The sequence below is a fragment of the Chrysochloris asiatica genome, unplaced genomic scaffold (genome assembly GCF_000296735.1).
Source record: "Chrysochloris asiatica unplaced genomic scaffold, ChrAsi1.0 scaffold00039, whole genome shotgun sequence".
In the NCBI taxonomy this organism is placed as follows: Eukaryota; Metazoa; Chordata; class Mammalia; order Afrosoricida; family Chrysochloridae; genus Chrysochloris; species Chrysochloris asiatica.
Window position 1 is genome coordinate 16293410 of NW_006408557.1, and position 14594 is coordinate 16308003.

General features: G+C 46.6%; 1 protein-coding gene and 1 pseudogene across 3 annotated transcripts in view; both read left to right on the forward strand.

Annotated features, from left to right (window-relative positions):
• Nucleotides 1-8968, forward strand: part of PYGB (phosphorylase, glycogen; brain) — a 71849-nt gene extending 62881 nt beyond the window's left edge. For all 3 annotated transcript variants that reach the window (XM_006860669.1, XM_006860670.1, XM_006860671.1), the window contains 5 exons: nucleotides 185-326; nucleotides 2156-2363; nucleotides 6323-6457; nucleotides 8078-8144; nucleotides 8816-8968. In XM_006860669.1, coding sequence (XP_006860731.1) covers nucleotides 185-326; nucleotides 2156-2363; nucleotides 6323-6457; nucleotides 8078-8144; nucleotides 8816-8968 — 705 coding nt within the window. The remainder of the gene's footprint in view (nucleotides 1-184; nucleotides 327-2155; nucleotides 2364-6322; nucleotides 6458-8077; nucleotides 8145-8815) is intronic.
• Nucleotides 8969-13450: 4482 nt separating this feature from the next.
• LOC102815931 lies at nucleotides 13451-13954 on the forward strand (annotated as a pseudogene).
• Nucleotides 13955-14594: the final 640 nt, after the last annotated feature.

The following is a 14594-nucleotide window of genomic DNA, read 5'->3' on the forward strand; positions in this document are numbered from 1 at the left end:
AAAACACATTTCAGGCAGGGGCCATCTGACAGATTGCATGCAAGACATGTCATTAGAGCACTGCTTCGGTGTCCCTGGGATCCCTGGTCTACCTGCCTGTCCTGTAGCCCTCACAGTGGCCTGGCCTTCTCCCAGGAACCTTGAGGACAACACAGACCCTCTTTACACTGACCTCCTCTTCCAGGCGGCTCCTGGATACCACATGGCCAAAATGATCATCAAACTAGTCACGTCCATTGGCAGTGTCGTCAATCATGACCCCATTGTAGGTGACAGACTCAAAGTGATCTTCCTGGAGAACTACCGTGTATCTCTAGCAGAGAAAGGTATTTGAAAGACCTTCATGAATGGGGCCCTGCTCTTCCTGGGTGCAAGATGGTTGGTGGGTGCAGTCAGGACAACAGGTCCCCAGCAGAGCAGCAGGTCACAGTGAAAGTGCTCCCTCTTGTGAGAGCACTGGTGTGTGCCACCAGCAGAATGTTCCTCAAGCTACTTGCCCTCCCCTCTGCACATCCCCCCTGTGGCACTTGGTTTTGTTGTCTCGTCACCCTGCCTCCTTGTCTTGGGACCCCAGTCACCTTGCTGATATACCATGTAACTAGGTAGGGAAAGAGTGTGGACCACCTGCCTGCCTCCACCCCGAGGCCTTTCCTGCCACTGGTCTGGCTGCCCATAAGTGCATGGTTCTTTCACACTGGCCAGTACTTGCCTCTGATGCTTCCTGGGTGCAGCTGCAAGCCCGCACTCACCAGTTGTTTGGAATTCAGGACTGGGCCTGCCACACTGGAGAGGTCCTTGGGGACTAGACATGTGTTGCTTCCCTGAGGAGGTGCCTGGGAGCACACTCATCTGACCCAGACATCCTTCTGAATTGGCTGCCTCTGGTGTCCTGGCAGCAGAATGGTTTGAGCAGACTCCCAGGCTCTGTGTGCGTGGCAGAGTGATGCCAGCAGTTGCTGCCTGATGAGCTGCTCCATGCCAAGGAGGCTACAGGTCTCCCCAGGCCTTATATTGGGAATATGCTGCTCTGCTGAATAGTCTTGGGCATGGTGGCCTTCAAGGTGGACTAGGGCCACCCTGGACAGGGGCTGGTTAGGAACTTTGGTGCAGTTGACTATTCCTTTGTTGAACTTCAAGTACTGAATCTTACATGGCTCCTTCAACTAACTAGGATGCATGCCCTAATCTTAGGGCTGGCCAATGGTGGTTCCTACCACCATTAGAATCCATCTGGCCCACTCAGGTAGCCTCTGGATAGATGTGGGGTCATCTCTGTTGTATTTGCTGAGCCTCCTTCCTACTGTGATCCTTCGCCCCCTTTTGACAAGAACTGGCTCCAAGAACCCACCTCCAGACTGGGGAAATGGCGAGGGGGCAGCACAATGAGCTGAGGGTACTATGGGGTAGAAGGTCAAGCTAGTCTGCCCTGGACAGGGACAGCCAGTCACAGGACAAGACCAGGAGTGTCTTTCTGCCTACCCAGTCAGGGGTGCATGGGCCCATGGGGAGAACCTCATGCCTGGCTGCTGCACATGCCAATGACTGGTGGCTGATATGGAACACTGGCACATCGGACCTGAGGAGTAATGGCCACGCATATTCCAGCAAATGCTTTGTAGTGTCTTATGGGAAGACTGACAACAGAATAATAAGAAATGAAAACCAGTACCAGAGGTTTCACCAGGCTTTGGTTTGGCTGTGGTCCTTGCAAGTTTCTAAATGACGGCCTTTGTCATCTAGAAGACTTCTCCATAGGAGACTTTATTTTGGATTCATTTTCCTTAGCTGCTCTGAATCAAGAAAGGGAGCTTGGGAAGGCTGGTTGGGGGAGAGTGGCTCTGGTCTCAGTTCTGGAATGGATGTCGGGGTTGTGGGAGTGAAGCCTGGAAGGGCTTTCTCTGGCTCCTTCCTGGGGTGAGTGATGACACACTGTACCATCCATCTCAGGTGGTGGCTACCTTTTTGGGGAGGAGAAGAGGGACAGAGAGGAACAGGATTGGAGGCTCTGCCCTGGGTCACCAGCCTGGAACCCATCTTCCTTTCTGCCCTGGGAAGCGAGGCCTTTGCTGTAGCTTTTAGAGTAAGGTAGCACCTCAGGACATATGAGAAGGTAGCTGCAAGCAACTGACCGACCACCCTCCTGTGCTTGCTGTAGTGATTCCTTCTGCAGACCTGTCGCAGCAGATCTCCACTGCGGGCACCGAGGCCTCTGGCACGGGCAACATGAAGTTCATGCTCAACGGGGCCCTCACCATTGGGACCATGGATGGCGCTAACGTGGAAATGGCCGAGGAGGCGGGGGAGAAGAACCTCTTCATCTTTGGCATGCGGGTGGAGGAAGTGGAGGCACTGGACCGGAAAGGGTGTGTGCCCAGCACCCTCACCTGGACCTGCGGTGGTGTGGGGCAGGGGACAGCACAGCTCATTGGGGGTGGCCAGCCATTTTAGACCGGCTTCAGATTAGGGTGCCCTTGGGTTACTCTGATTCTACTGTGCTCAGACTGGGTTTCTCAATGAATAAACCTCCTTCCAGTGAAGTCCACGGAGCGCCATTCTTCCCTTGATAACTAAAGGACACTACTCCCTTCACAGGAGTGTGGCCAAGGTAATAGCACAGGGCAGGTGGCTCCCAAGCCCAATTTCTTTGGCCACAGGGTGATGACACCCCATTTTTGCAATCAATAAGTTAGGGCTCAGAGAAGTAGTAACACCAGAGATGGAGGCAAAGATAATGATGTTGAGAGAGAGAGCAGCTGAGGACTCTTCTTATTGTTGTTAGGTGCCATCAAGTAGGTGCCAACTCATAGCATCCCTGTTAAAAAAACGAAACACTGCCCAATCCTGGACCAACCTCACAATTGTTGCCACACTTGAGCCCATTGATGCTGCCACTTTGCCATTCCATTTCACCGGAGGCCTTCCTCTTTTTCTCTGACCCTGTACCTTAACAAACAAGATATCCTTCTCCAGCAACTGGTCCCTCCTGACAATATGTTCGAAGTATGAGAGACGAGGTTTGGCCATCCTGGCCTCTAAGGAGTACTCTGGCTTCACTTCTTCCAACACAGATCTGTTGGTTCTTTTGGCAGTCTGTGGCACTTTCAGTATTCTCCTCCAACACCATAACTCTGAGGACTCTAGACTCATGGAAACAGAAAGGCTGTGTGCCGGCAGCCAGGAGGCAGGCTTGCCTTTGGTTGTTTAAATTATTATATATTCCTAAGTGTTTTTGTTTCATCTTATTGATTGAAAGCCCCTCAGAATAATATCACTTACCCCATTTCCTCCCTCTGTTTCTTGTTTGCATTCCTCCTTTACCCACTCTTCTGAATTTTGTCCTTGAGTAAATGTTGCCCTTTTGATCTTGAATGGTTGGCCATTGTTTGTCTGCCTCACTAGTGTTGTTGTCTCCCCTGTGTTATTGTTAGGTGTCATGGAGTCAGTTCTGACTCATTATTGACCTGATTAGGATTTCTGAGGCTGTGTATCTTTATGGAAGCAGAAAACTTAAGCAGCTGGTGGATTTGAACTGTCAATCTTAGCAGTCCATTGTTTATCCTGTGGAGCCACCAGCACTCCTGTCCCCCTATGTATCTATACAGTCTTTGAAAACTGAGCCATGGGGTTAAGTTCAGTTCCAGACCTGAAGGGTGACCAAGGGCTTTGGGCTTGTGTTTCACCAGTCTATCTAATCAGTAGTCTTGGCCTTTTTTTTTTTTCTTCATGATTTTGAGTTTTGTTCCACATTTTCTCCTACTCTATCCAGGACCTTCTAATGTAATCCCCTTAAGAGCAGTTGGTAATGGCCAACTGTAGCCAGGCACCATCTAGTTTTCTTCTGGTCTCAGGGTTATAGACTGATTTTCCCACGGTCCATTAGTCCATTGTACTAATTGTTTTCAATTGTCTTCAGTTTTCATCACTCTTCTCCATATATGGAGAGACCAATCGTTGCACCTTAGATGGCCACTTCTGAGCTTTTAAGACCCCAGTCACTACTCACCAAAGTAGGATATAGAACATTGTCTTTATGGACTATGTTATGCCAATTGGCCATGGTACCCCATGAGACTATGGTTCTGCACTTCCAGACCCAGCAGCTCATTCCCTCAAAGTATTTGATAATGTCTAAGAAGTTTCCATAATTTGCCCCCTGTATATATACTCTACCACATTCACAGATATGTTTGCAGTAAAAGTAAACACCCGTGCATGTACAAATACCCTCTATCAAACCTTTATATATGTGTGGTGGGTATGCTCCCTCTCACAGTGTATTCAGCCTGTGTCTCAATCCATGTACTTACCCACAGATCACTGTTGCTGCAGGATTCTGTACTTACCTCTGTTCCCTTTAACTTTTGTACTTTTTCCAGTGCCTTTCCTTGCCTTCATCATTTTTCTGCCAACCTCCCTCTTGTCTATTGCCTTCCATATTACCTAAGTTAACACGTGGTCTACCGTCTCACCGGTTAACTACTTTCTCTTCACTACCAACGTTGGTAACCATCACAGAATATTTCTTCTAGTGTGAAAGCCTTTTCTTGATCTTTTATGGTAGTGATCTCATACAGTATTTGTCCTTTTGTGATTGATTAGTTTTACTCGGCATAATGTCCTCCCAAGTTCACTCATGTTAATGGGGCGTTTCGCAGATTCATGGTTATTCTTCAACATTGTATTTCATTGTACATACCAAAGTTTGTGTATCCATTTGTTGTTGATGGGCATTTAGGCTGTCTCCGCTTTTTGCTGTTGTAAATGGTGCTAGGAGAAACATTGGTGTGCATACAACTTTTGCGTTGTGGTTCTCTAGGATATATACAATGTAGAAAGATTGTTGGATCACATGGTATTTCTATTTTCTACTTTTTAAGGATGTCCCATGCTGTCTTCCACAGTTGTTGTTGTTAAGTACTGTGGAGTCGGTTCCGACTCATAGTGACCCTGCACAATGTTTCCGAGGCTGTAATCTTTACGGGAGCAGAACACCTCATCTTTCTCCCGTGGAGCTGCTTGTAGTTTCGAACTGCTAATCTTGAGGTTGGCAGCTCGTAACCACTATGCTACCAGAGCTCCGTCTTCCACAGTGGGTGCACCATTTCACACCACTAAGTGTAAAAGTGGAATCCAGTTCTGGTCTCTCTACATCTTTGCCAGCATTGGTTGTTTTCTGTTTCTTGAACTTTGCTATTAGTGCTGGGGTGAGATGATATCTGTCTGGCTTTTTAAAATAACCTTTTGTTTTAAAGTAAGTTAGGTTTACAGAGAAGGTTCAGAGGTAGTACAGGGTCCTTGTGCTGTCCCTAATCTTCCCGCTGTTTGTGCCTTCCATCACGTACACCTGTAGGGACCAAGATGGGATGTCAACACTATGCATTATTGTTAACTACACTCCACGTCCCTGCTCCAGCAACATCATCTTTTGGTCCAAGACCCAGTCTGCACTGCATATGGCTGTCTTACCTCTCCAGTCTTCTCTGCCTTTAATGACTCTTCATGCTGCCTGTGTTTCATGACCTTGACCTTGACCTTGAGGAGATCACCTTGGTCTAATTCTGAGGGATAGTTGAAAAGACAAGAAAAGGCAGTATTGTCTAATTGTGTATATACTTGTGAGAGTTGGCGAGGCCTGTCCACCAGCAGGTGAAATGTAAATATCACCAGAGTTGTTTCCTGCTTGCCTTCGCCACCCCACCCAGCCCCCACCCAAGGCTCTTTCTGAATGTATCCTGTATCCCTTCCATCCTTGAAGTTGATAGTGTGGGCCTGCTTGTCTTAAGTCTGCATTTCCTCTACATCTTCACGGTCTCAACTGAGGGGCTCTTTTCAAACCCTACCCCTTCTGGTAAGCAGTGGGGGGTATAAGGTGAGGATGCAGGTGTGATGGCTCTAGATGCAGGGGCTCCAAGTGTGTGACTGAGCACAAGGCTGTAGGGGCAGGGGCTATGGGCACCACATGTGGGTCTGAAAACTGCCCAGGCTTCTATAGGAGGAAGCCTTTTGCAGCAGAAATACAGAGGGTTTAAAAACAACAACAAAAATTTAATAGAAAGGTTTCATTAGCTTTTATTTTTCCATGAACTTTTTAAATGCCCCCTTAGGCCATGTGGGCTACACCCAAGACTATACATTTTTTAGGAACAACCGTTTTCAAGAAGAGTAGCAGATGACATTAGTTTTGTATCCATTGCACATCACAGTTCCAGCAATCCTCTTTTGAGTTGCTATCCCAGGTAGCATAGACCCTGAACTTGGGAGAACATCTAGGGGCTCCTACTCTTGGGTACTGACGTTGACTTGTGTGAGTTGGTCTTCACAGGTACAATGCCAGAGAGTACTATGACCGCCTCCCTGAGCTGAAGCAGGTGGTGGACCAGATCAGCAGTGGATACTTCTCTCCCAAGGAGCCCGACTGTTTCAGAGACATTGTCAACATGCTGATGCACCATGACAGGTAAGAACTAGTCCTCTCATGGGCCTGACATAGGACTTGTTGCTGACCTCTGCTGTGTGACCCTCAGTTACAGTGAGGTCAGAAAGGCCCTCCTAGGGTCTGAGTGCTAGTGTTTAGAAGTGACTGTGAGATGCTCTCCTCCCCAGTGTGCCCAGATTTGGGCAGAGCCACTGCTGAATGAGAGCTGGAGTGAACCATGGCCAGTGGCCATCCTGAGCAGTAGGAGGGTGTTGATCAACCTGGGGAATGGGTGTAATGGACACAGGCACTGCCCCGATGATACTGGCTGGGGTGCTTCCCAGGCCTGGGGTTGGACATTTCAGTGAACATGAGCATTTGTCTCCAAGAGGGTGGGCAGGCAGGAATGCTCTGTGAAGTGGGCTGGAGAGGGTGATGAGGTACGCCGAGTGTGATGGCCTGCGTTGACATGCTGTGATAATGTAGAACTAACTTGTGTCAGTAACATTGTATTAATGCAGTTAGTGCCTTACCACAGTGTAATTAACATGGTGAAGATGTTTGTTTCTCATTAGAAATGACTATAAAATGCTGGCCCTGATAACAGCTCTTTGCTCTTGGCTAAAAGTTGAATGGGGTCCTGATGTGGCGCTGCAGAATAGTGCAGTGAACCATAAGGTTGGTTTGAACCACAAGGGCGGCGCTTCAAACTCACCAGCCACTCCTTGGAAACCCCTTACAGGGTCCCTATGAGTCAGAACCGACTCGATGGTGCTTACCAAACATGCTGAGAAGTAGCCTCTTTCCTTTCAATTTCTTTTTATTTTGTTTTGAACACTGTTTTGTATTGCTTTTTAAAATATTTATTTTATTGTGTTAAGATACAGCAAAGTGCTTGCCTTTTTTTTTTTTTTTTTTAATGTGTATAGTTCAGTGTCATTAATTACATTTACCACTTTGTGCTACCATCATCATGGTCATTGCTTTTTGGTAACTGTTCTGTCAACTGGCTTCATTCTGACCAGATGATAACTACACACATACCACATACATACACATGTATGCACAACTATATAAACAGGAATCTGGCAGAAGTCTATGGTGAAACTAGGACTTGAAATAATTTTTTAAATTATATTTCTGACTCAACTGTAAACAAAGTATATTTCCACGTTCAAAAGCTTACATTTTGTCCAGAACACCAAGAAATACAGTTTTTCATGTGTTACCAGTACTTAGACCAGGTAGACATTAGGGTGGGTATGTGGCTGGAAATGTTCTTCCCCAGAACCTCCGCCTGCCTCAGCTTTAACGTGCATCACCAAAAGAAAGGCAAGTTGGCATGCAGGGATGTTGTCACATGTAATGATAACAGGTGGATGTGAGACACAGAGTGTGATCTTGAATTTCTTTAAAGGAGTGTTGGGGAAAGTTAGTTTTTCCCTAAAGTTTTCTTCTCAATACATAAGTGTTGCTCACAGAGAAGTTCCCGTGGTCAGATGGACATGGCCCAGACTGGTCAGAAGTGGCATGGTAGGCTTCAGTATTCTTGTTTCCTGCTTCTATCTGCAGTCTGTTGGCTGCTTTCACGCTGTGTGGGCTCTGCTGTTTGCTGTCCACCCTGGTACATGCTGGTAGGCACAGACTCTTTTCCTGCTGCAGGTTCAAGGTGTTTGCAGACTATGAGGACTACATGGCCTGTCAGACGAAGGTGGACCAGCTATACCAGGTAACATTCATTGGTTCCATGATGGGCAGCCCAGGGGACAGTACCAGGGAGGGCTCTTCTCCTGTCTGGCCTGCACCCTCTTGGGGAAGTCCCCATTTGGCCTTGGTCAGGGGCTTGGCAAGTTCTGACCATGTTGTAGATGTCAGTGTTGCCACTGCCTGCGGCCCACACACATCCTGGTCCTTCTCTTCAGGCTGTGGTCCATCCTGTGTCATCTCAGCAACCTTATAGCTAATGTGTTGTGATTTGGAGGGGCTAGTATTGGAACCCGGCACTGCCTCCCACCTAGAACCTTGAATTTCTTTTGGCGTCAGAGGAGTCACCAGACTAAAGCATGCATGGTAGGGAGCTGGTGTTTGCCCACTGAGTTCCATGAGGTCAGAGGAACGGCTTCTGCTCCCAACCCAAGGTCCGATCCAGGAACCAAATCACAGGGGGTGTGCCATGGCCTCAGGTATGCAGTGCTGGCGGGGCTGCCAAGGCTGGCCCAGAAGATGAAATAGGGAGCAAGGACAGTGGGGCCCATGGACAGGGCACTGGCAGAATCTGGGTCCAGGGGTTCTTGCCCTCTGCAGATCAATGACAACTTCATGTGGCATGGCCAGACAATTCTGGGAATGCAGACTCTCTTACATGCCCTTGGTCCTGTAACAAATTAATTGCCTCCACAGAACCCAAAGGAGTGGACTAAAAAGGTCATCTGGAATATTGCCTGTTCAGGCAAGTTCTCCAGCGACCGGACCATCATGGAATACGCCCGGGACATCTGGGGTGCGGAGCCCTCAGACCTGAAGATCCCCCCACCCAGCAGCCCCCGGGAGTAGGTTTCTATGCACTCATGGTACTGCCCACTGTCATCCTCTGTCTGCTTATAGGCCCCTGCCCACTCACAGCCCCCTGTCTACTCATGGATTTCTGTCCACTAATGGGCTCCATCCACTCACAGCCCCTGTCTACTCCTGGCTTATGTGGGGTTTCCAGCACTTTACCAACATCCTTGTTGATTCCTGGGGCTTTGGATTCTAAGGGAGTAGAGCCAGGCTGGAAAGGTACATGGAATGTGTGAAGTTCTCATGGGTTTTCAGCAAAAGGGACTATGTAGAAGGTGGCCCTGGCTCCTCTAGGAACCCTGTATGCACCTTGCTTAGCTTGATCTTCAATGCCTTTTATTCTAAGCCTCTGGATGCTAGGTCTGTGGAAGGGAGTTGTGTTGAGCTGGAGACAGACTGGTGCCCCTGCCCAGCTCTGCAACCTCCATTCTAAATACCTAAGTGCAGGGCAGGGGCTAGGAAAGGCTACTTCCTGTCTCTTAAAAGAACCATTTATTAAAACTTGATTATGAAAAAATTCAAACACATTTTTTGTTGTTGTTAGGTGCCATCGAGTCGGTACCAACTCATAGTGACCTATGCACAACAGAACGAAACACTGCCCGATCCTGGGCCAACCTCACTATCGTTGCTGCGCTTGAGCCCATTGATGCTGCCACTTTTTCAATCCATCTTGCTCGGGGTCTTCTTATTTTTCTATGACTCTCCACCCTACCAAACATGATATCCTTCTCCAGTGAGTGGTCCCTCCTGAGAATATGTCCGAAGTATCAGAGATGAAGTTTGGTCATCTTGGCTTCCAAGGAGCTCTCTGGCTGCAATTCTTCCAACACAGATCTGTTGGTTCTATGGGCAGCCCATGATACTTTCAGTATTCTCCTCCAACACCATAACTCAAAAGCATCAATTCTTCTACGGTCTTTCTTTTTCACTGTCCAGCTTTTGCATGCGTATGAGGTTATTTAAAATACCATGGCTTGGGTCCGGGGCACCTTAGCCCTCAAGCTGACATCTTTGCTCTTCAACACTTTAAAAAGGTCTTGTGCATGCAGATTTGCCTAACGCAATACGTCATTTGATATCTTGACAACTGCTTCCATGAGTATTGATAGTTGATCCAAGAAGAATGAAGTCCTTGACAACTTCAATCTTTTCTCTATTGATAAGAATTGTTTATTGGTCCAATGGTGAGGATTTTGGTTTTCTTTACATTGAGATGCAATCCATACCAAAGGCTGTGCTCTTTGATCTTCAACAGTAAATATTTTAAGTCTTCTTCACTTTCAGCAAGCAAGGTTGTATCATCTGCATATTGCAGGTTGTTAATGAGTCTTCCTCCAATCCTGATGCCATGTTTTTCTACATATAACCCAGCTTCTCAGATGATTTGCTCAGCATACAGCTTGAATAAGTATGGTGAAAGAATACAACCTTGTCACACACCTTTCTTAATTTTAAACTATTCTGTGTTCCCATGTTCTATTCGAACAACTGCTTCTTGGTCCAGGTACAGATTCCTCATGAGCACAATTAAGTGTTCTGGAATACTCATACTTCGCAATGTTGTCCACAGCTTGTCATGATCCACACAGTTGAAAGCCTTTTCGCAGTCAATAAAGCACAGGTAAACATCTTTGTGATGTTCTCTGCTTTCACCTAAGATCCATCAGACATCAGCAATGATACCCCTCGTTACACGGCCTCTTCTGAATCCTGCTTGAACCTCTGGAAGTTCTCTGTCAATATATGCTTGTAGCCGTTTCTGTATTACTTTTAGTAAAACTTTACTCGCATGGGATATCAAAGAGATTGTCTGATGATTTCTGCAGTCCTTTGGGTCACCTCAGGAATGGAGACAAATATGGATCTCTTCCAATCAGTCGGCATGTCTTCCAAATTTCTTGGCATAGATGAGTGAGTGCCTCCTGTGACGCCTCACTTTCTTGAAAGATTTCAAGCTATATTCCATCAATTCCTGGTGCCTTGTTCTTTGCCAGTTCATTCACTGCACCTTGGACTTCCTCCTTCAGTATCATTGGCTCTTGATCATATGCTACCTCTTGAAATAGTTGAACATCAACCATGTCCTTTTGGTACAGTGACTCTGTGTATTCCTTTCTTCTCTTGATGTTTTCTGCATCATTCAATAATTTGCCCAGAAAATCCTTCAGAAACGAAAGTCGAGGCTTGAATTGTTTCTTCAGTTCCCCCAACTTGAGAAATGCTGAGTGTGTTCTTCCTTTTTGGTTTTGATTCCAGATCTTTGCACATTTTATTGTTCATATTTGGCTTTATCTTCTTGAGCTGATCTTTGAAATTTTCTGTTCAGCTATTGGACCTCCTCATTTCTTCCATTTGCTTTAGCATCTCTACGCTGGAGAGCAAGTTTCAGTGTCTCTTCTGACATCCATTTTGACCTTTTCCTTCTTTCTTGTCTTCTTAATGACTTTTTACTTTCTTCATGCATGATGTTCTTGATGTCATCCCACAACTCTTCTGGTCTTCAGTCTTTAGTGTTTAATGTATCAAATCTGTTCTTCAGATGATCTCTAAATTCATGTGGGAGAGACCATAGTATAACCAACATGTCTTCACCATAGTGTCAGCTGCTGGGGTTGTAGAGTTATTGAATGGCCCTCTTCCACTGTTGTGGAGCAAACCCCAGATTCTGCATGGCCTCAACGTTTAAAATTTGTACTTCTGAGTCCTTGTGTGGTACTGTAGGATAAGCACTGGACTTCAAGGTTGGTGGTTCAAACTCATCAGGTACTCCTCGGAAACCCTATACAGGGTTGCTATGTCAGAACTGACTCAACGTACTTAACAACAACAAAGTATTTTTACTTTTTTGCAACAAGGCTGGTAGCTAAATAGGAAGTGTATGACCCAGTTTTATGTGAAGAGGCATCAGAAGATGTAAACTTTAATATTTAAAACTGAGGACAAGGTAGCCTTCTGACCCATGTCTACTGCCTTCTTCCCCTGTGGCCCGGAGCCCTAGCTTGATCAGAGTTAATTTTGGGTACCTTTATATTGGAAGAGGAGGATGAGGGGAGAGGTCTGGCACTGAGCAAGTATTCACCTTCTGTCCCCACCTTCTCTTGGGTTGGGGCTCTTGTCCTGTGCAGTGAGGTGAGTCCAGCATTCTTTGCAAGGCCACATGGCACTGTGTACTTCCCTTGTGGGAACTACCCCAGGGCTCAGGGCTGAGGCTGACAAGGGACACCTAGAATGACTAGGGGTACATCTGTCAGGCATCTAGTATAATCTATGGTGCAAGGTTAGCTGGATTGTACTTTTACAGGAGGAAATTTAACATCATAAGGCAACTTAACTAGTTGGAGTGTTTTTCTTGTTTTAGTCACTAAAAGTTCACTAAAGTTTCAGCAACAAAGGCAGCACTACCATGTATTTCCAACCTGGCCTGGCCTGCCTGTTCTTGCTGGTGCACTGGATGCCTGCCTGGCAGCTCTCTGCCTGTGTTGACAAAGAACCCCTGCCCCAGCGCCTCTGCCCTCTCCTCTTCCCATCAGTGCACACAGCCTATCTTGGAGAAGGGAGTAGGTGGGCTCATGAGGAGGATGTGTAACTCTGCCACGACAATAGCTGGGTACCTCCTCCCCAAGGCCACCAGTCCTGCCATATGGTGGGAGAGCTGTGTGGGGAAGTGGCTTCTGACTCTGCTTGGGAATGCTGGGGTTCACTAGAGCTCCTGGATATTTTTGCAGGGAGTGACCAAGTTCTGATTGGTTGTGCTTGCCATCACCCATTTGACCTATGCCACACATCCCACCAGATTGGTTGTGTGTGAATGTCCCTGCTCTCACTGCCTCCCTTGAGAGACTCATTCAATCTCTGTGCTCGTGGCTGGTGGTTGTGTGTCTTCGTTTTATTCTTTGCATGCTGCCCTCCACGTTTCCCAGGGCCAGCAGAAGGTGCTGGTTCCCACTACAACTGAGCGGAAATGGGTCCTGCTTGGTGACTGCAGTGACCCTAAAGAACTGCTGAGCTGTGACCATGGGCAATGTCAGGGTTAGGGGTTACTCACTGGGGCCCAGTCTTCTTGCAAGACCCAACCTTGGAGTTCTTAGTTCCTAGCAGGGAAGCCTAAGACCGCACCAGGCCATGAGCACCCTGCTGTACCCTCACTGATGCATCTCTGGGTCCCAGTTCCTTCCTTCCTATGGAGGGGGCTGGTCTGAATCGTGGCCTTGCATGCCAAGAACAGAAAATTAGTTCATGAGATTCAGCTGCATGTGGGACTGAGCCACGTATGTGTGCATCGCCATGTATGCAATTACAGTTGTTAGATCCACTTGCTCGATGAATGCTATCTCCTGGAGATCAAAAGCATTTGGATTTCTGGTGTGAAATGATGTTCCTTCTGCCACCATAGAGTTGCAGGTTGAATAAAAAAAAGCAGTTACCTGAGTGTGTCTTGACTGAGCACTTGAATTTGGCACCTTCATTTCCAACATGGAAGAAACTTACATCTATTCCCTGGACCCTGAAAAGCTATTTCAGTGTCCCTATGATAAAAACCAATAGATCAGGGCCTGCAGATTTCCTTATCATCTTATCAAGTACAGAAAGAATCACCCTGATGTCACAAACAAATTGGCTACTTGTCCCTTCAATGCTCGCCACCAGGTTCTTCGAGCCAAAATTAGTCATCATATCTCAGGCTGTGATGACAAGAGTTGTACTGAGCAGGATGTTGTCAACCAAACCAGGAACCTTGGACAAGAGACTCTGGCTGAGAGCACTTGGCAGTATCCTCCTTGTGAGGAAGACTGGGATAAAGATTTGTGGGAACACACCAGCACCCCATTTGTCTGGGGCACAGCCAACTACTGTGGCAAAAACAGCCCTGCAAGCAACATAGTTGTGGAACACAAGAGTAACCTGGCTTCAGGCATGCAAATTCCCAAGTCTCTGCCGTACGTTCTGACATGGAAAAACAATGGAAACACACAGTAACTGAATATCTCATCAAATGCCAGACTTACAAGACTCTTGCTTCTTCCTGCTATCAGCGGGCTCTTCATCTTCCTCATAATCTAATTATAGAAAGATAAACTGTGACTTTCAAACTGACAAGTATCTTCTTTTTCTCCCTCATTTGAGTCCTCATTCACTTGATGCAAGAATCCTCATACTCAGAAAAACTGGTTCCAAATAATATTGACTTAGCTAGCCTGATAATTTAGTTAAGAATACCTACAGCACAAAAATTAGAAATCTCATCCCATTGCATATTAATGAAACATAGTGATTTAAAGTGATTCTAAAGCAGACACAGGTTAGAAACATTTGTGCTCTCTGACCCACTTGGACCCAGTTCTTTTCAGCATGTTTAAGAATGGACCTTTTCTGATCAGTGCATCTTTATCCAATGAGTCACTGAGATTGGGGATAGCATTTATATAGCAAAATGCCCCATTCCTGTTGAGAATAACTTAAGACATTTTGCCTCCTAAATCTGTCCAACCTAGGGTAGGTTTCTTTTCTTTTTTAACCTCCCCTCCATTCCTAGTTACATAGGCGTGAGAACTGGGATGGAGGGGGCCAACCAATGCACATGTGAAGAGAAGAGAGGCTTTCTACTTGTGTGTGAATT